Source organism: Coffea arabica, chromosome 2c (assembly GCF_036785885.1).
Source record: "Coffea arabica cultivar ET-39 chromosome 2c, Coffea Arabica ET-39 HiFi, whole genome shotgun sequence".
Lineage (NCBI taxonomy): Eukaryota > Viridiplantae > Streptophyta > Magnoliopsida > Gentianales > Rubiaceae > Coffea > Coffea arabica.
Window position 1 is genome coordinate 8573909 of NC_092312.1, and position 21039 is coordinate 8594947.

The 21039-nt window shown below is 35.5% G+C and overlaps 2 protein-coding genes across 11 annotated transcripts; both read right to left on the minus strand.

Moving 5' to 3' along the window:
- Positions 1 to 172: 172 nt before the first annotated feature.
- Positions 173 to 13634, minus strand: LOC113725703 (uncharacterized). Of its 2 annotated transcripts, XM_027249010.2 has the most exons (16): positions 13481 to 13634; positions 12183 to 12227; positions 11702 to 12093; positions 11550 to 11619; positions 11024 to 11416; positions 9727 to 9817; positions 9532 to 9573; positions 9371 to 9441; positions 3061 to 3137; positions 2827 to 2905; positions 2330 to 2719; positions 1945 to 2045; positions 1610 to 1695; positions 1456 to 1538; positions 838 to 1125; positions 173 to 561 (listed from the first exon to the last, which is right to left on the minus strand). In XM_027249010.2, exons 1-15 carry the CDS (start codon positions 13484 to 13486, stop codon positions 853 to 855), a joined length of 2199 nt encoding a protein of 732 aa, XP_027104811.1. In that variant the 5' UTR covers positions 13487 to 13634; the 3' UTR covers positions 173 to 561; positions 838 to 852. The 2 variants fall into 2 exon arrangements, with proteins under 2 accessions (XP_027104811.1, XP_027104812.1); XM_027249011.2 differs by lacking the exons at positions 12183 to 12227; positions 13481 to 13634 and having other exon boundaries at positions 11707 to 11865.
- Positions 13635 to 15153: 1519 nt separating this feature from the next.
- On the minus strand, positions 15154 to 19651 carry LOC113725704 (uncharacterized protein At1g03900-like). 9 transcript variants are annotated; one of them, XM_072074125.1, is made up of 6 exons: positions 19298 to 19651; positions 18291 to 18334; positions 18156 to 18200; positions 18008 to 18043; positions 16394 to 16699; positions 15154 to 15388 (listed from the first exon to the last, which is right to left on the minus strand). In XM_072074125.1, the coding sequence occupies exons 4-6, from the start codon at positions 18014 to 18016 to the stop codon at positions 15227 to 15229; spliced, it is 477 nt and encodes a 158-aa protein (XP_071930226.1). In that variant the 5' UTR covers positions 18017 to 18043; positions 18156 to 18200; positions 18291 to 18334; positions 19298 to 19651; the 3' UTR covers positions 15154 to 15226. The 9 variants fall into 9 exon arrangements, with proteins under 9 accessions (XP_071930226.1, XP_071930224.1, XP_071930223.1 ...); XM_072074123.1 differs by having other exon boundaries at positions 18675 to 19651; XM_072074122.1 differs by having other exon boundaries at positions 18559 to 19651.
- Positions 19652 to 21039: the final 1388 nt, after the last annotated feature.

Below are 21039 nucleotides of genomic sequence, written 5' to 3' on the forward strand. Positions count from 1 at the left end.
GAGCAGGTTAACAAACTAAGAGAAAATAAAATAATAAGATAAAACCAATAAATAATTATTATTATTAATAATAATAATGAAACAAAAGTAGTTAACATCATGATAAAATGAAAAATTTGAAAAAAAAATGGGTGGGGGAAAAGAAGAGACTTGGGAGAAAGAGAATTCTAAATGGGTTAATTGGGTTTTATGGGTTACCCAATAATACCCATTTATTAAATGGGTATTATTGAGTAATCCATTTATACCCATATATAAAAATTTAAGATATCCATACCCATCTATTCATGGACGGGTATGGATAAATTTAATTAAGTGGGTTGATTTGCCACCTCTAACTGAGGGGGCAAAATAAGAAAACACCAACAAAATGAAACAGCACCTTAAATCCTCAAATAATTCAACTCCTACAGATACGCAGAGTACTAATATTTTAAGCAGAAAGTCAACTGCATCTTATATCAGGCAAGAAACAATCTACCCACTCTCCATAACCAGCTCTCTGCAATCACTTTGATGATGCCTTGGAATCCACTATAACCCACCATAACCACGCAAATTCTGCAATATTTCAAGAACCCCGTCAAAAATACAAAGCAGGCAGCATCACATATATAGATATGCATCACATAACTCAAAACAGAGCTTTAGAAACCCACAAAATTGGCTAAACAACGTGCGCGTCGAAGTCCAACATGAAACTAAAGAATACCTAAATCTGCCAGGACTGCGACCCAAAAAGTAATCGACCAAACAACCATAACACCCTAAACTAAAATACCAGAATTTACAAGGAACAACCTTTATCCGGGTTCTAAAGATCATGTTTCACATTACCTTCCGTTTAGCATTCTATGAGGCTCGTCTTATGAGTTTCTTGGCTGCTAATGCAACGGAGGCAAAACGCTTGCTGGCTGGAAGTTTCTGCACGAGCCAATTGACTCCTCTCACAGGTTCCACTTGAACCCCAAATGCTTTTGGAATGCTGGTACAATACCTGGCTTTACTGTCTTTGGAAGTCCAAAATGCACGAAATGACTGGGCACCAGATGGCAAATTCAAGCACTCCCTTGGATATCGTGCAAAAAGAAAGTTTCTCATGTCATTGGGCCTACCACATGTAGCCTTTCATCCGAAATAACATGCAAAAGGCAAAATGGTTCCAAATCAGTTGGTTGAAAAAAATACTCAAAGGGGCACCATATTTGCTACAATTGAAATTGACATTTGATTTCCGCGGATGAAAGAATGACCATCCCCAACAGATTTACATGAAGCATAGACTACATGCAATTGTGAAGCCACAAATCCAAGGTCATGATAAATTCAAATTCATGCAGATTCCCATAAAAAATCTATGCCCAATTTAATTGCATGGTGATTCTGCAATAATTTAGTCACTACTTCAGACGGCAATAGGCCGCTTAAGGAGGTGAAAGTTCTTCTTTTCCTTACATATGACTCAACAAAACCACATGGCAGCACGTAAGATTGTCTTGTAAGGTGTTGCCTTTGACATCCTCTTTCAGTAGCCATTTCTGCGTTCAGCGAAAAGTTAGACAAATGAAAAGCATTACGTATTCTGGGCCTATTAAACAGATCAACGTACCATCAATCTTGCTTAGATCTTGTAACACATCAGAACTCTTGTGTGGGTCTTGTAATGCCTCGTTCTGTTGTTCAACCTCAATCGAGCTTCAAATACCATGAACAAAAAATGTATGTTATCATTAAAATGTGTACTTACACCGCATGTGTACGTCTCTCCTTTTCCATCTTTATAAACTACTTCAAAGTTTACTACGTTTGCAAAAATATCATGAAGTTTGTATTATTTCAGAATTGATTCTACCCAAATGCAATTGATCAATTTGTGAAAGCGGAGGATGTAGGAAGAAACAGGAGCAACCAAATCTTGAGTCCCAAGGAACGGTAAGAACAGACCTGTCAACTGTGTCATGTAGTTCAATTTCTTCTTCTTTTAAGTCAAAACCAGCTTCTGATAGCAGCATGCAGACATCTTTGATAACTTTTTCTCTTTGCACCTAAAAATAAACACCATATAAGGCAGTGTAAAGGAAGAAACCAGGGAAGATGCAAATTCCAATCGCTCAAACATAACTCTAGCTCTACACTTGTGAATCATCCCAAAAAACAAAAAATCTGCAACAACCCATACATAAAGTCATAAACCAGTACCAGTAGACGGGGAATTTATGCAAATTAACAAATTGTTACATTTACACAGTTTTAAGAAGTTCATTCAAACAACAGACATCTTAAAGCAAGTGAACCCAAGAAAAACAATGAAACTTAAAAGAAAACCTACATTTCCTCTCTCTGACCAAAAATATTTTTGAAGGGCAGTACCAGCCTTCTCAAAAATTTCAAGCAGTTCAAGAGCAGACATCATATTCAACTTCCTTTGTTTGCATAGCTTGTCCAACTCTTCTTCTAGCTTTGTCTTTCGTCCAGTTAATCTGCACTCTAGATCAATTGCTTGAGCCAATTCGCTGTTGATGAACTGTAGAAGTGTCATGGACCTCATACATTTCTCACCCCTAATCTGAAAGACAATTGGGCGCATGACTTTCTCCCTTGCCACCAAGAGTACGATGGACAACTCAATCAGTTTACCCTCCTTAGCATAGCAGCAAGAAATCTCATTGATCTTCTCTAAGTTCTGTGCAAGTGAGCTAGCAGTCTCCCAAGTTTCTTTCTGCCAAAGGTGCAGTCAATTTGACGTGATTAACACTAAATCTATCTCCTCCTCAATATATTGGTAACAGGTAACATGCCAATAGCTGAATTAGTAGAAGAACAAACCATTTTCAGAAGGAAAAGCATGATAACTAACTTCAAAGTTGATTCCTTCGGTGTCCACTGCGATATATTTGCACCAGAACTTTAAAAAAGGGGTAAAAAAAAGAGTCAGAATGGAAAAAATGTATGGAACCAAGAGCAAGATCGAGATAGATCCACAGATGCATGTGGCAAAGATACAACAACCCCCGGGGGGGGGGGGGGGGGGGGACAAGGACACGTCTAGGTATTTCCTACCATAACTTTTCAATTGCAGCACGCATTGGAAGCAGTTTCTGATGCTCAGGATCACTTTCATCCCACCCAAAATTAGGCTGTTCAAGAGAACGAGTTAAATTAGCTAAGCAAGTGATTGCAGAAATAGCGCACTAAACCACAAAGAGGAACCTGTAACTACTTTGAGTACTTTTAGATACACAAAAAATTTGCCCCAGGCAGGTATCTACTTAGTAAATCAGAACATGATATATTGCTAGATTGAGATCCAAATGAAGTATCAAGAAAGACAAGAATACTCCAACAATTGGTTGAGTTTGGCCTTAAATTGACGAGTGCCCCCACAGACCTAAACTAATAGATCATGTATCCACCATTGCTTGCAGAAGAATATAGTGGAACTGCATCTAAAGCAAGTTGATTATCACCTAGGTCTCTTAAGAACCGAGAATCTGTCTAACGCAAAGATTATATACCATAAAATGAACGGTAATTCTACAAAGGATAGCTCTGGGTTGATCAAAACCTTGAACACATTTTGCAGAAAGAGGCAAATCTAACAGAAGCATACACATATTGGAAGTATAAATAAGAACTTAAAAACAACCAGATCTAAAATCTAATGCTTCCAGAGGCTATGTTGCACGCATCTATAGTCAGATTGGTTAATTTTTCTCAAAATCATCTTATTTGATGCGCCTCTGCATTCGTATGCATGTCTAACTCATGCACAAAGTGTATAAACAACAATAAAAACTTTGAACCCTCTTCTACCCCTCTATTTTCTCTTCTTGGGTTCATTTCTGTCATGTCACATCCAACAGCGCTACTACCCAGGAGAAGAGTCTATGGTTCATGGTAATAGATAACAGGAAGGAGCATCAACATATTCAAGGTTGTAAATCAACTCTACATCCCACTCTTGTCAAGATAAAAACAGAACAGCCCGTGACAGGACAAGCTCATTGACCATATAAATTGTCGAAGATAATCTCCCATGATTATGGGATTTTATTGCTTATGATCAATCAGGTTTGAATAGATTAGCTAAATAAAAGATAGGATATGAGTAGATTACATAATCCCAGAAATCATGGTTCTGTTACCTTAAGTTGTGACAGAATTGTGATAGGGTTGCCCTATAAATGCCTACCTTGTAAGCATATTCTGTGTGTGGAAAATAAAGAAAAGCAGAGTTTTGTTTATTTCCTTTTCTTTTTTAAAGTTTATATGGTATCAGAGCTCCGGCTGTATACCAATTTCTGTCCTTGAACTACCGAGCAGCCATGACTGGATCTAAGGAGTCTACTGCTCACACAAGAGAAGACTCATCCTCTTCTTCAATAGTTACCCAAACTACGGATTACTCTCCTTTCCCTGCAAATAACCGTTCATAAATTAAATGATTCCAATTATCTGGAATGGGCTCAATCTGTAAAACTTGCTATTGATGGCAGAGGTAAACTCGGCCACCTTACTGGAGAAATTCAACAACCAGCTGCTGAAGATTCCAATTTGCAGAGATGGCATTCAGAGAACTCTTTAGTTATCGCTTGGTTGATAAACTCTATGGAACCAGCGATAGGAAAGCCACATTTATTTTTTCCCACAGCCAAGGATGTGTGGGACGCTGTTCAGGATATGTATTCCGATGTACAGAATTCGTCTCAAATTTTCAATCTCAAGATAAAATTGTGGAAATCAAGACAAGAAGAGAGAGAGGTTACAACCTATTACAATTAGATGGTAACTTTATGGCAGGAATTGGATCTTTGTTATGAAGATGAATGGGGCTGTCGTGCAGACAGCGTTCAATATAAGAAATGGAAGGAGAACGATAGAGTCTATGTCTTCCTGGCCGGACTAAATCAAGAACATGATGAGGTGCGAGGTCGTATTTTGGGCAGGAAGCCTCTTCCCTCCATTCGTGAAGTATTATCTGAGGTCAGGAGAGAAGAATCAAGGCGTAAGGTGATGCTAAAGTCCAAGGCAGAGTGTGAAGTTGAGATTTCAACATTGGTTTCTAAGGGAACAGATTTGGACCGAGATAAACAAAGGAAGCCTTGTTGTAAACATTGTAAAAAGCTGTGACACACAAAGGACGCGTGCTGGAAATTACATGGAAAACCGTCGAATTTCAAGAAGAAAAATGGAGGTGATAGCAAGGCATTGCAGACTGTGAACGAGGATTCTCAAAAGCAACAAACCGACTCTGAGACACCGGCCTTCACAAAGGAACAATTAAGCCAACTATACAAACTCTTTAAATCTCCACAATTTTCACTCACTAAGCAAAAAAGCTTCATTCCTTTCTGTTCTTTTGCTAAAAATAGTAATCATTTTACTGTTGCTCTTTCATGTAAAACATCAAATGCATCTTGTCCACGGGTTGTATGGGTTATTGATTCTAGGGCCACTGACCATATGATCATTTCGTCATAATTATTTTCAACTTACAATCCATGTACAGGCAATAAAAGGGTCAAGGTTGCTGACGGATCATTATCCGTTATAGCTGGCATGGGTTCCGTTGTCATCTCTCCTACTCTAACACTTCAAAGAGTTCTTCATGTTCCAAATTTATCATGCAATTTGCTGTCCATAAGTAAATTAACTAGGGATCTCAAATGTCAGATTAATTTTTTCACTCCTTTATATGAGTTTCCGGAACTAATCACGAGGAGGATGATTGGATGTGCTAGAGAAAATGGAAGACTTTACTCCCTTGAAGATGGATCAAATGTGACGACCAATAAAAAACACATGTTATGCGTCTGTCTCTATTACTAGTAATAAAGAGATTATGTTATGGCACTTTAGATTTGGACATCCTAGTTTTTATTACATGAAATATTTATTGCCAGGTTTGTTTAAGAATGGGGATTCATCTTTCTTTCAATGTGAAATCTGCGAATTTGCTAAACATCATTGGTCTACATTTTCTATACAGTCTTATCAACCCTCAAAACCGTTTTTTCTATTACATATTGATGTTTGGGATCCCTCTAGAATTTCAACTCCGTCTGGAAAAAAATGGTTTGTTACATTCATCGATGATCACACAAGAGTTTGTTGAATTTATTTGTTAAGAGAGAAATCAGAGGTTGCAAGTGTGTTTCAAAATTTCTACGACATGGTTCTGACCCAATTTCAAGAAAATATCAAAATTGTTCGGAGTGACAATGGAAAAAAATATTTCAATAAAATTTTGGAAATTTTTTTCTTGACAAAGGGATTGTGCATCAAAGCTCCTGCAATGATACCCCATAATAGAATGGGGTAGCTGAAAAAAAAAATAAACATCTTTTAGAAGTGGCAAGGGTATTGCTTTTTTCAAGAAATGTTCCTAAATATCTAAGGGGTGAAACAATTTTAACTGCTACATATCTCATAAACAGAATGCCCTCAAAAACCTTAAATTTCCAAACTCCTCTGAATTTTTTCAAAACACATTATTCCATTGCTCGATTAATATATGAAATCTCATTAAAGGTGTTTTGGTGCACAGTCTTTGTTCACAATCATGAATAGGGTCAAAGTAAGTTAGACTTTTGAGCAAGAAAATGCATTTTTGTTGGATATGCACCCACGCAAAAGGGGTATAAATGCTTTGATCCCATTTCGAAAACAATGTTTGTAACCATGGATGTAACATTTTCTAAAGATCAACCTTTTTTTGGAGATCCTCTTCGGGGGGGGGGGGGGGGGGGGGGGGGACTCGGCATGTAGAAGAACTTGTAGAAGATGATTTTTTCGTATTAAAAATCAAATTCCTGATCAAATTTTTATTGATAGGGGAATCGATTTTCCTAATTTTTTAGAAGAATCTACAGCACAATTTCCTCAACAAGAATCTTTTCAAGATAATAATCCTAAACAATCAAATGACTCTCATCAATTTGCCAGTCAAAAGGATTTTGAAAAACTTGAAAAATTTGATCAGGGATTAGAAGAGGATCTCTTATCTTTAGTGCCAATAACAGAGTCAAATTCTCTTAGTGAAAGAGATGGAAATGTAACTAAAAAAAATCTGAAAACCTATGTCAAGAAAAATTATCGAGCAAAAGAAAAGGCTCCCCCTTCTCTTCACAACAAGGAATCCAAACCTAGAGCAGAGTTTGATATGTTTGAGTCCTCAGATAAAGTTTCCTCTGATTCAAAGATTGCTGATTGGAATCTTCCTATTGCACTTCGAAAGGGAGTGCAAAGTTATCCCTTACTTTCTTGACATTTACTTCACAACTTTCTTTTGTGAAAATTCCAAAGAATGTACACGAAGCATTACAAGTTCTAGAGTGGAGAAAGGCTATTGAAGAGAAGATGTATGCTCTTCAGAAGAATCAAACATGAGCAAGTAACAAATCTGCCACAAGCAAAAAAAGCATTAGGGTGTAAAGGGGTCTTTACCATCAAGTATAATTCCGATGGGACATTGGAATGAGACAAAGCTCGTTTGGTGGCTAAAGGGTTTACTCAAACCTACGAGACCGACTATTTGAAACTTTTGCTCCAATGGCAAAATTAAACACTATTAGAGTGCTTCTCTCAATGGCAGTAAATCTTGATTGGCCACTCCAACAACTTGTTGTCAAAATTGCATTTTTAAATGGAGATTTAGAGAAAGAGGTGTACATGAATTCTCCCCCTGGATCTGAAGGGAAGTTTCAGTCTAGAGTTTGCAAGCTAAAAAAATCGTTATATGGTCTCAAACAATCTCCTAGTGCCTGGTTTGACAAATTTACTAGGTCAGGAAATGATCAAGGCTATACCTAAGATCAGAGTGATCACACCATATTTGTTAAACACTCCAAAGACGGGAAGATAACAGTACTCATTGTGTATGTGGATGATATCATTCTCACAGGAGATGACTTAATTGAGATGGAGCTGTTGAACAAAAGTCTTGCTTCTAACTTTGAAATCAAAGAATTGGGAACACTATGAAATTTCGGATGGAGGTAGCTTGGTCCAGGAAGGACATAGTTGTGTCCCAACGCAAGTATGTTTTGGATCTTTTAAAGGAAATAGGGATGAGTGGATGTCGACCTGCAGACACTCCTATGGATCCAAATCACAAGTTAGCAGATATAAAAGATGAAACACCGGTTAATACTGCTCGATACCAAAAGTTAGTGGGCAAAGCTAATTTACTTGGCTCACACTTGTCCTGATATAGCCTTTTCAGTGAGTGTTGTGAGGCAATTTATGCACTCTCCATATGAAGAGCACCTTGATGCAGTATATCGAATTCTGAAGTACTTAAAAAGTACTCCAGGAAAGGAATTGTTCTTTAAAAGGAGTGATCGAAAGACTATTGAAGCTTATACAGATGTTGATTGGGCAGGATCAGTCATTGATAGAAGATCAACCTCGGGGTATTGTACATTTGTATAGGGCAATTTGGTTACTTGGAGAAGTAAAAAACAAAGTGTTGTAACTCGTAGTCGTGCAGAGGCAAGAGTACCGGGCTATGGCTTATGGTGTGTGTGAGATGTTATGGCTGAAGAGTGTTAGAGGAGCTGAAAAGACCTATTGAACTTCCAATGAGGCTCTATTGTGACAACCAGGCGACAATTAGCATAGCTCACAATCCTGTGCAACATGATAGAACCAAACATATTGAGATTGACCGCCACTTCATAAAAGAGAAACTTGAAGGAGGAATTATCTGCATGCCATTCATTCCATCAGCTCAGCAGATAGCTGACATTCTCACCCAAGGACTCTCTAGACCAAATTTTGAGCTTCTTACAAGCAAGTTGGGCATGATAAATATATACGCACCAACTTGAGAGAGGGGTGTCGAAGATATTATCTCCCATGATTATGGGATTTTATTGCTTATGATCAATCGAGTTTGAATAGATTAACTAAAATAAAAGATAGGATATGAGTTGATTACGTAATCCCTAAAATCATGATTCTGTTACCTTAAGTTGTGGCAGAATTGTGATAAGATTGCCCTATGGCTATAAATGCCTACCTTTTAAGCATATTCTATGTGTGGGAAAATAAAGAAAAGTAGAGTTTTGTTTATTTCCTTTTCTTTTTTAAAGTTTACATAAATGAACCCAAAATGTTGATAGGTAAAACAACAAAGACTTAATTAAATTTCAAAGACAAAACCTTAAGTGATTTTTCAGCTAATAAAACATACTAATACTTTGTGGCCTCTTTAACATGTTCAAATGCCAAAAAGGAAACCTATTTGAACAAGGCAACCTAAATGTTATTAGGAAGCAACCATTTTAAGACAAACTTCTAAAATAGACTTCTAGTAGGTAAGTGACAAGGCAAATGGTCCCACAAAAAGTTCATAAGTTATCAATACCATTGTCTCAAAGGAATCTAGCTCTGGTAAGCCAGACCTGAAATAAGAGTGGAGTCCAGGAAGCTGCTCTTCTGCATGGTTGCAAGCAAACATATGAAAATAATCACAAATCAACCGTGAAACAAGCTACACTAAATCATAAAACAGGCAGAGCGAAAAACCTGAGCTAGGTTGCATTCTAAGTTCTGGTATATCCAATTTTACTTTCATGACCAAAAGAAACCAAGAAATACAAGTCAGTGTCAGTATTGCTGATCAAGATGAACCACCGTGGAATCATCAGAAACTAAAGACATAAACTAAGGCAAAAGAAAAGACGAAAAATTAAAGTTCAGCAAATAAAATTTGCATCCTACATGGTTTAAAAAGATATGAAGTCTCTTGGCCGCTCAATTTGAAGCCTGAGTCTTCAAACACACGTCCAATACCAGCAGCTGTTGAGGGAAACTGCAACCATCATAATTGGTGCACTAATGACAAACTATCACAGATTTGAATTATAAAAAGCTAGCCATCCAACCAACAAGAGATCACATCCATCCGTTCATCTTTTTTGGACGAACATATGTTTGTTTGTGTGTAAAGATATATGCTTGTCTACATTTATGTGATATTGCATCCTTCCGATATTCATGTGATATTCAGCACTTTATGCATAATAGTTTTCCAAGCAAATCTGGAAAAACTCGGGAGTTGTGTACATTTTCAACCAAATGAAATAAATTCATTTCTATGACAAGGAGCATCAGAAATCTCTTTCCAGGATTAAAATTCATTTAAACTGTGTCCACAACCAAAATATACAACATTTCTATGACAAGGAGCATCAGAAATCTCTTTCCAGGATTAAAATTCATTTAAACTGTGTCCAGAACCAAAATATACAAGATGCCAACTTTTTCAAAAAGGAACTTCAGAAAACAATTAAGGAACTCTCTCTCCCCCCCTCCCCCCAATCCCACCCCAAATTATTAAATCCTTTTTCATTCTCATTTCATGAAGGTTACCTGCAAGATTGAGGATTTTCACCAATCGCCTGTTCACATGTCAGTTGGATTGGAAAGACCAAGCATCAATGCTTTCCAATTGAAAACCACTAAGACAACAAATGGCAGATTATTAAATCTGCCTTTTAACCCTTTTATCATCTTCTGAATTCCCAATCTACTTCTGTTTTTATGACAATTATGTCGAATTTCAGAATCCATTTGTCTTTCCTATTCCTGAAGAGAAAGAAAATTTTTCTTTGTACCAAAATTCATTTTCCTTTCTGAAAAAGTATCTTGGCCTTTAAAGTTCACATTTGACAAGTTGCTGCTTTTGGGGGGATGACAGAAGAATTTCAGATATGAGAAAAATAAGACAATGAAGCCTAGTTTTATGTGAAATTTTTTGGTGTTTTCTCCTTTGAAATCTTAAGACTCTTCCAACATTGAGAAAGTTCATTTTTTCTCCTTTATGTATGAATTAATATATTAAAATTAAAAAGAGAAAAGCCATAGATAGAGAAAGAACTATTGGTTTTCCTCTTAGACAACAAATTCACTGGCAACAGCTATGACATCTTCTTCCCAAAGTAACAGAAACATGAAGATGCAGAAATTAGTTGCCTAAGTGAAAAATTGAAAGAGATTAGATACTAGAGCAACATACAGTTTGCTCTGCCATACTAACAGCAATTGCAATCAGACGATGAGTCCTTTGAAAAATCTCAAGTAACATTAGTATAGACATCATTGATTTCTTCATTTCCTTGCACTTCGCCAAACTGTAGCTGTCAACCAGCACAAGATTATGCAACTTGTTTTCAAGCATCACAATCTCATTGACAACGAATTGGCGCAAGGTCATCCGGTCCACTGAGGAAACATAACTACTGGGCATGTAAAGATCGTCAACCCTGATATATTTTCTATCTGTGGACAGTATAAGCAATGTGGCCAACTCTATTATTTTTGCTTCTGCTCCATAACGACATATGACTTCAGAAACATTTGATTCAGACATCTTTTCTATGAGCAACCTCATAGTTTGAGTGGCCTCAATCTGCCACAAAATGGCAGAAAAGAAAATAATCAAACATCAGTTCCAAATAAGATGTAAGTAGCCATACTGTGAAATAAATTTGAACACTATGATTTGATCAAAAACTATCACCAACAGTAGTAAAATTCCTTACCATTCCCTCTCCAGTAAGTTCACAAATCAACAGGTACAGCGATTGCTCTTGAGTCCAGTAAACCCTCCTCCTACAGCAATTAAGCGAAGTGTAGCAACTAGCAAAAAACTAGTATTCAATTACAAAAGTTTGTATAACAACTGAAAATTGACCTTACTGCAAAAAGAGCATAATCTATAGGCAGTAGACCGTCATAATCTGTTCCACGGTTGGGAACTTTCGCATCAGCACACCAACCACATTTTAGACAATATTTGGTGAATTTAGGCCATAATAATGCCGCTGCCGTATGGAGTGGGGATACTCCAAGTTCATCTAAATTCAGGGTCACACCAGTCTCCCCTTCAAATAATGCTTCTGTACAATTAAGTGCACGAAACTGAAGGCAGTGCGTTAAAATGAAGGATGACAGTGGAAGGCCTTTTCTGTCAAAACACTCCTCAGCTATATCAGATTGGCTTTTTAGCAGCTCCACAAGCTCATGCTTCTTATCATATTCAATAAGATGCCTAATCTTCTCTCCAAACCGGTTCCTCTCAGCATCCTGATGACAAAGATTTCCAAGAAAGGACATCAGTAAATATTTTGAAGTGCATTTAATAAGCTAGCAAGCAATTAGACTAAAGTGAATACCAGCTTGGGACAATGCCTCTCTTCATCATTGGAGGATGAAAACCCCTGAAATTAATAAGGAAAATTTGTTAAACACATACTCAATGAGAGAACTACCTAAAGTACATACCCATGTCCACAGGCACCATGGATAGGCAGGAAAACAGAAAATTTCACCACAGAAACACCATAAACTCCGCCTATCAAAATTGGAATGGTTTTGTTTCACCATTTTGTAAATATTGGTAAGTTTTTCCTTGTTCTCTTTTTCTTTTGTTTACATATCTGGGTTTTAAGTTACGACCGAATACATGAACCAGGATGGCAAAAGAGAAGAAAGTAGTATCAATTATCCATACATTTTTTGGAAATGAAATATACTTGTTTTCTTTTCTTTCAAATGGGGGGACATTTCTACAACAGGATATGATAAGCAGAATGGAAAATACTCAACCGGCATGCACATGAGAGGACTTCCTGCACTTGTTCAACAGACTAGTTACAGGCATTTTATTTACTCCACCCAACTTTTGGAGAAAAATGAAAAGATTCAAATCTTGAGAAGCTAATGAACTTGTCCTCTCTGTTTATTCTGTTTTTTAGCTCTTCAAAATCAATCAGAACACTAGGAACCTTTGTGTATTCCTGTACTGGAAATCCCTTCAGGTTCTGTCCAAACACTGTGGACCTTTGCGTATTCGTCTCCCAGAAATCTCTCCAGATTCTATCAAAAGAAACTTACTTTCCTAGAACTTAACCATGAATAACACACCAAAAGATACCACTTAAATACAATTTTGCATAAAAAACTAACATAACTAACCTAAACAAGATACAAACTTTTGAGAGAACTGCCTAGTTGAATGCCTCTATATGTATGAACTAGAGAAGACCTGCAGGGAGAACCCTGTCACTGTAGCTGTATTTGAGGGGGAAAAAAGCCAAAGTGTAATTCTTGACTTATGAAATGACAGCTTCAACTTTTCAAGAGTTCATCCCGACACTTGGGCCATACATGGATTGAAAACGAAGCACGAAGAGAAGATATAAGTGTCGAAAGGAACCTATAAAAAACGAAACCCAAGTGTCCGAGTCGACCCATTCCAACTCAGGACCAAACAATCATAATAACAGTAGTATTTTTTTTTTTAATGGTAGTAATAATAACAATACTAATGAAGCAATCCATCTGCTTTGCTAAGAAAGTTGATGCAAAATCAATGACAAATTCCCAAGAACATCCAAAAATATTGATGCGTAGAATTCATTGGACAAAATCAATGTAAGAAAAAGTACAACAAAAGCAATAAAACACTAACCGCCATAGAACTCTCTTAAGACAAACTTGTCTCCTAAACCCTCGTCACCAGAGCAGCAGGAAGCAGAAAGAGGAGAAGGACCAGGCGACCAGCCGGATGAGGAGCGAGTGAAGGAGCTTGCATGAGCAAAGGAGAAGATATAGCCCAATAAAATTAGATGGTTACGACAGGGGGGAGTGGGCTGTTGGTTTGGAGTGGAGTGGGTATCGCCATTGGGCTGCTGGGCTTAAGTTTGGTTAATGAAGATTATTATAAAGGATTGTGTGGGAGGCTTTTTTAGGGCTTGATTTGAGACACTAGGATAGGTAAGAAAGGAAGAGAAACTTTAACAAGTTACAATGGACTAGCAACATGACATCGTGCCTGCGCACGGTGAGGAATTAAAGTGATGCCCAGTATGAGCTGACTTGCATGTTATGTATGGTTGTATTTGTTATTTTGTTTAATGAATGAAATTAAGACATTATTAATAAAAAATGAATAGGTGAAGTAGCTGCATAAGAAAAGATATTGAAATGTACATGTACAGTTTGTGCTATGAATGAGAAGGAAGTTAGTAAATTCAATGAGGAAAAAGACATGTAGTTTTATTTTTCTTTTATAAAATGTAATAGATGAAAAAAAATTTGCTGGAAACATATTTTGGCGGATGCATATTTGTTTAATTGATTGCCATATACATTAACATTTTGTTTGTCCCAAAAAGCATATAGTTTGGATTTCCCTCTAAAACGTCAGAATTATGTTTACTAACATATGACTATAGGAGATAGTGTCTCAATCGATGGGATTTTTTAAGCAGGGAAAGTGATTGTAAGTCTCTGTACATATACCAAAACGTATCATCAAGTGGCCAAAAAAATAAAAAATAAAGTATCAACTGACACAGGCAAGATCAGATGTATTTTCTTGACATTACACCTGCCGATACAAGCCTTCTTTCGTACGTGAAATTGATAATACAAAGTCAAATTATACTCCCGACTACAGTTTAGCATGACACATTCACAACTTGTAAATAATGCCTGAATTAAACAATTACAATCCTAGAATGCTACATGTCCAAGTCAAACTCCTTTTTCACCTCAACACAGTCTAATTAGAGAAGGGAAAGGTGTACTCGCCCACCAAACTCCATTGACCTTCTTTGCATGGAAGATGCTCTTTCGTTTAAAAAAAAAAAAGAAAAAGACTCTGACATGTAAAAATAGTAATTGTGTTTAAATAGGAAATTATTTAAAAATATTAGTTAGAACAATATTGGGAATATTATTTGTAAGAATAGTTTTTTATGATATGATATACATAAAATAGAAAAGATGATTGAAAAATTTTAAAGATCGATTATAAAATAAACTGTGATGCAAATAAATAATTTTTTACAAATGATGTCGATCCAAACACATCCAAAGCATTAAAACATTCATAAATTACGTGTCATTCACATTTGGACAAATCTGTACATACAAAATGTATACTAATCCACACAAAACTATATTAAGCCTTACCCACTACCCCCAAAGGCGTGTTCTTTAGGAAATAACTGCAATCCTATAAAAGCAATTCAACCCCTTGATCACGACTTAAAGAAAAACAAACATTGGGGCAGAAACCCAGGAAAGAGAATTATCTTGTGTTATACGCATATAAATTTGAGATCAGCAGTCCAAGTATGTCAAAAGAACGATATCAACACATTTCGAGAATAATTATTCCTCCAAAGATGGAGCACATATTGAAATTCCTTCAGTTATGAATTTTCTTTTCAATTTTTCTCATCTTGTTAAATACAACAGGAGACAAAGATCCGAACCACCAACAGTCAAATGCTAACATGATAAAAAAAACAACCCATCCAGCTGCAGTGGACTTATTAGAACCTGTTCCAGTGGTTGTAGGAAGATTCTTCTGCAGAATGCCAACAACAAAACCGCTATTAAATTTCATCACAAGTAGACCACAAGCTGACTCCAAGATACAAGTATTGTATCTCTACATAAACCATTTAAAACGACCAAGCCTATTTACACAGGTTGGAGAGAGAATAGCATATCCATGTAAAGTCAGAACAATTCCAAATAAAAGACATTTGGTAAAACAGCAGCTAATATTTTATGTCTACATACATGACATAAAAAGGTAGCACCAATGAGAACATATTGATCAAGCAAGATATTGACGATTCCTATATTTATGAATCTCTATCAAGCAAGATAAGTTTGTCTTTCTAAATGCCACTGAAGTAAAGGTAATTTACAAAAGGTTGCTAGAAATTTTTGTTATACATTTTGCTTCCAAATGTTTCTAAATATGAATTATATTCCCTTTCAGAACATTTTGCAAAGAAATCAGTTACATAATCACCTGAAAATGATGACCCTATCTTACCTCCACTTCCCCAAAACCACAAGATCAGGTAATACCAGTTGTATCACTAAATTTCTTAATTTGGAAAGCTACACCTAAGTACTATATCTATACTGCAGATCAGAGAATATCACAAGAAAACAAACAGTGGGCAAAATGCTTTTTGATAACTGAAATTATCCAGTTAAGATAATTTAGAAATGATGTTTTATATGACCAGCCAATTCATGGACCTAAATGAAGGTTAAATAAAAGCTGGACAAAGCAGAAATTTTTGAAAGCCTCAAGTTTAAACTACCAACCCCATCCTTAAACACAAGAAGAATTGTCCTTTAAATCGACTCAGATGAGTCCTTTATTCCAATCACATGATGATCAATGATCCTTCTTGATGGGAGTTTCGGAAAGTTGGCAGGTCTCAATTTTCTTGATTGTAGTCTACTACAATTAAGTGCTCTATCTACCTCTAATAACAAAGTCTCTTGGTAAACAAAATTCTGTTGTTCAAATTGTATAGAAGGATAAAAAAAGTTCCAAAAACGTAACAGAAAGGAGAATGGGAACCTCCAGTTGTGACAGATCTGCCTGTGGATCAGCAGAATGTCTAGCAACTTCCTTAGGCCCCTTAAGAGTAGTATTATGCCTTCCCAAAGTCATCTTAGCAGCTGCAGAATCATTGAGAGGGGGTCGGAGAGGAGACTGAATCCTCACTCCTCCACTAGGAGGTGGTGCTATACTTAGAGTTTTGGCCTTTACAGTTCCAGGATGTCCACTTAACAATCCTGCAGGTGAAAGCATGCCTGTTCCACTAGGAGGTTTGTTCTTCACATTAATTCGGATAGTTTCACCTTCCTGAAAGATAAAAAGAAAAATGTTAGTCCATAAGAAAAAAAGATAACATCAACACAATAACTAAAACTTCACCAGTAATATCAGAATGTAATAAATGAAGAGAAAGCAAAACTTGCACATAAAATCTGAGGTTGCTAGATAAACCTAACAAGGAAAGACAATGAATTCCAAAGAAACACATAATGAATCAATTTCAAGAGCCAATTATGACTATTCCTCTTCGTCATTTTCATCTTAATTGGACAAGTAAGCATAGGATGAGAATGCAGCACAAATTCCACCATGGACAAAAATTGATGAGTCTAACTATTACCCAACAGATTTCAATAGCCTATCCAATCCCAAAATCAGTAAACAGTGCAGTAAAAAATCCTAACATAGACAAACAGATACCAGCTTAACTATTAGTCTTGAAGAAATCAACAATCTAGTGGCCACTCTCAAAATTCTTTTAACAACATTGATGGTAGAAAAACAGACGACAAATTCTTAACAATAATCAAATAATCTTTAGATGGCAAGTAAAAATTATTGAGGTAATACTCTGAAAATAGCTGGACTCTGTGAAGCAATAACTGGACTCTGTACTTGAATCTAGCTTCTTAACTTACAAGTCACAACTAATTCGAAAAGGCCATTTGCACATTCAACAAAACTGAAATAGATAAGTAGCCATGCATGCACCAATTGCCTCATGCCAAAGTACTCTTAACACTGACAATTCCAATGGCTTGTGAGCAGAATAGAGCTATTAAACCTATTTAAGCAAGCTTGTAACTTACAAATTCCAAACACAGATTGAAAACTATGAATTCAGCAGGCACATCACTAAGCAAAGAAACTAAGATCATGAATGCAATTAGCTTCAGCACTAAACAATAAGTGACATTCTACAATCCAAAGCAAAACTCAAATACTAATACCACCCAAAAAAAACCAGAGAGAGAGAGAGGAAAAAATATCAAAGTCTTGGGACCTTAGTAATCAGTAAAACACATGGGACTTTAAGCACTATGGAGATGAACAATTATGTAAATATCAGATTCCTAAATTTCTACCCACACAAAACATTAGACATCAAAGAAGTAAAACATTAACCGAGCAAATTAACCAGGAATTTGAATAGAGTAAAACTAAATTTTAACAAAAAGCAAAAAGAGAGATATATTCCATCAGGCAAGGTATGACAAGACCCTATTCCAAAAAAGGAAAAAGAAAAGCTCTAGAAAAAGGTTTTTTGAGTAGTCTGAGGCAAAAAACGAAAAGAAGAAAAAAAATTAGAAGACATTAATTCTTTCGTATACTTACCATTACCATGAGGCTAGCACTTGTACAATCAAAAACCTCGAAAAAAAAAAGAAAGAAAATATTCAATAATAACTACCAGATAAAGTCAAAAGAACAAAAACTGAGCTACAAAGAAATTGACATATGAAGAAAGGCAAAATCCACATACAGATTTTCTTGGCAATTATTGCCCCCTTTCATCTTAGTGTAGTTGCTAGTAGAAAAGCAAATGAATTTCATGAATAGTTGAGAAAGGGCAAAAATGGAAATTGGGCACAACATTGAAAAAAAAGGAAAATTTCACCTTCGATGCCTCCTTTCAACTTCATTTGCTTCTTATTTTCATCCCTGCAAAAAAGTGTAGAATACCTCAAGAATAACTTAATATGGAAAATTCCCAACAAGATCAAGTTCTATATCTTCCTGCTACATTGCACAAAAGCCAAAATACACAGTCTTAAAAGCACAACATGAAATTCTTCACCAAAAATCCCTCTAATTTAAAAAATTAGCTAACCATTTTCTTCAACAGTAATGTATAAGAATTACTTTACAATTCCATAAAAACTTACCATTCATCCTTGAGGAATGTTAGTGATCCATAAGAAAATTATCAAATATGCTCCTACAACACTGAAAAAACAAACTAATAATAAATCTAAAAGGAAAAAAAGAGAAAAAAGAGTACCAAGAAAATAGGGGCTGCAATAGTGAGGCATTTGCATCTTTGTTATCCTAGTTGAAAGAAAAACTATTCGTTAAAAGGTAAAGGAGTACCGTTTAAACTTGAATTCCACCATTAAAGTTTATAGAAATTCATGTAAGAAGATATTATCTGAAATTTCTTAGTAATGGTGCTACAAACCAAGACGATATTAGGAAAAAAGACGTACAAAACACATTGAAAGAGATTAAGTAATTTGGGCATAAAAAACTTACCTTTTGATATATGGAAAGGGAAACAAAAATTAACAGAAATTTTTCCTTTCTCCTTTACCTACCGAACAATAAAAATATTTGTTGCCCTTGATTTTCACCATTGAATATGAATATCAATATTAAAAGCAGGAGAAAACTCACAAGAGAAGAAACTCTCTACTTTTTTTTCTTTTTTTCTTTCAGACTTACTAAAATTTTTCATTAATGGCTGGACATGCTCTAAGCCAAGGGAAAAGTAGAAGGGGGAAAAAATGATAAAACATATGCAATAAAATAAGAAATGAGGGCATACAAAGCTTAAATTTCAATAAATACAATAACTGAACACATATTTCTGGGAAAAAATCCAACAAAGGTGATCAGCGCCCGAACCGGCGACGGAGGTGGTGACCGGTGACAGAGCAGTTGACGGAGGTAGTGGTGGGGGAGGAAGAAGAAGAAAAGGGAAAGGGAGTTTTTTTTTTTTGGATATTTTAAGCGCGGAGGTTAAAAATTTTGATAAATTTTTGGGGTTTCTGTAGCATAAGTTGTTAAAAAATTAGTATAATAAAAATTTGGTAAAAACTTTGGACTTCCAAACAAGCCCAGTCTGATTTCTTTTCTTTCCCTTCCCTTCTTTCTAAATCCGTCGCTCCCGAACGAAAGAATTGAATGGGCTTAGTAACTCAATTTTTCCCCCTTTTACAGAAAAGATCTTTCTCTACCTATTGCATTTCTTAGAACATCTATGGAAGTGTGCCAAATTACGCTCTAATATACCCAAGTATCTTACATTATTGTCCTGCGTAGTTACGATTTTTGTAATGTAAAATTTATTCTTGTCAACAAATAAAATATAAATGGGTAGTTTATGAAATAATCATCAATGAATTGATTAATAGATTACAAGAAGAACTCCCGCATTTTCCATTCCTTGGATTTGTTAGAAATTATTCCCGATTCGATAGCTTGTATTAGATTTTTTTTTTTTTTTTTTGGTCAGATAGCTTGTATTGGACTTGATATCATGCAATATAGTACAGAATGGAATATGATTTAATTATTTCAACTAATTTCCATAATTTAATTCCTATTTTTTCCAACTAGTTTAACCGCAGTCTCACTAGCCAATATTAAGTTTAATCATCTCTTATATGCTCATTCGGTAACAAATTACTTTATTTGTGGTACAAATTCGCCATATATTTTCATGATAGTTATTGACAAAGCATTTATCCACACTTAACAAAAATGTAGATCATGCGTAGCACCTAAATCACACTGAACTCACGATGAAACTACTTGAGGATTTGTTTAAGTTTTTTAAAACTGAAATTGTGATTTGCTTATTAATACTGAATTGCAGTTTTTAAGGGTAAAGTGTTAAGGGAATTGTTGTTGTTGGCTTTTCTTGTTTATCTAAGAGACCAACATTTTTTAGATCAATCGTGTTCAAAAAGCACAAAAAAATTCTTAGGAGTTAGGACTAATATCCACATTTCTTTTTTTACTATATACAGTACTATCTTCTTTCACTGTCTTCTTTGAACTATTTTCTGAACTATATTTATCAAATGCCTATTCAAGATTCCGTTTACATGAGCGTTTAGGCTCATACTTAGAAAACAATGAAAAAATCATTGGGGTGTTTTAACCAAAAGAAAAACAAAAAAAATAAATAAAAGTAAGAGTCGTTATACTAGGGTTCTTGGTTTTCGATTATTGAGTTTTATGTTAAATCATTTTGAATTCATTCTCGAAGATTAGGTAAAATGATGGGAAATGGATTCAGAAATTTGATAATCTAATAAATCTTTTGACTTTCAAGCATAATTATTAAACCCAACCCAAGGAGGAACCCGGTGAAAGAGGTGGGTCAATGAATTTTTGGTTCAACCAGTAGGTGAGTGGTCCAACCGGTGAGTCACTAAATATATTTAAATATTACGTCTCATAATTTTTTATGCCATAATAAATATTTAGTTAGTATAATTTATTATAGAATCATTAATTCTTATAAGAATTAACAACCTAAATTTAATTAGTAATCTAGCAAATTCAAGTATAAAATTTTATCTAAGTGTAATTATCTAATTTATTTTTGAATTTTAAGTGCAAAAGTTTATTAAGAATAA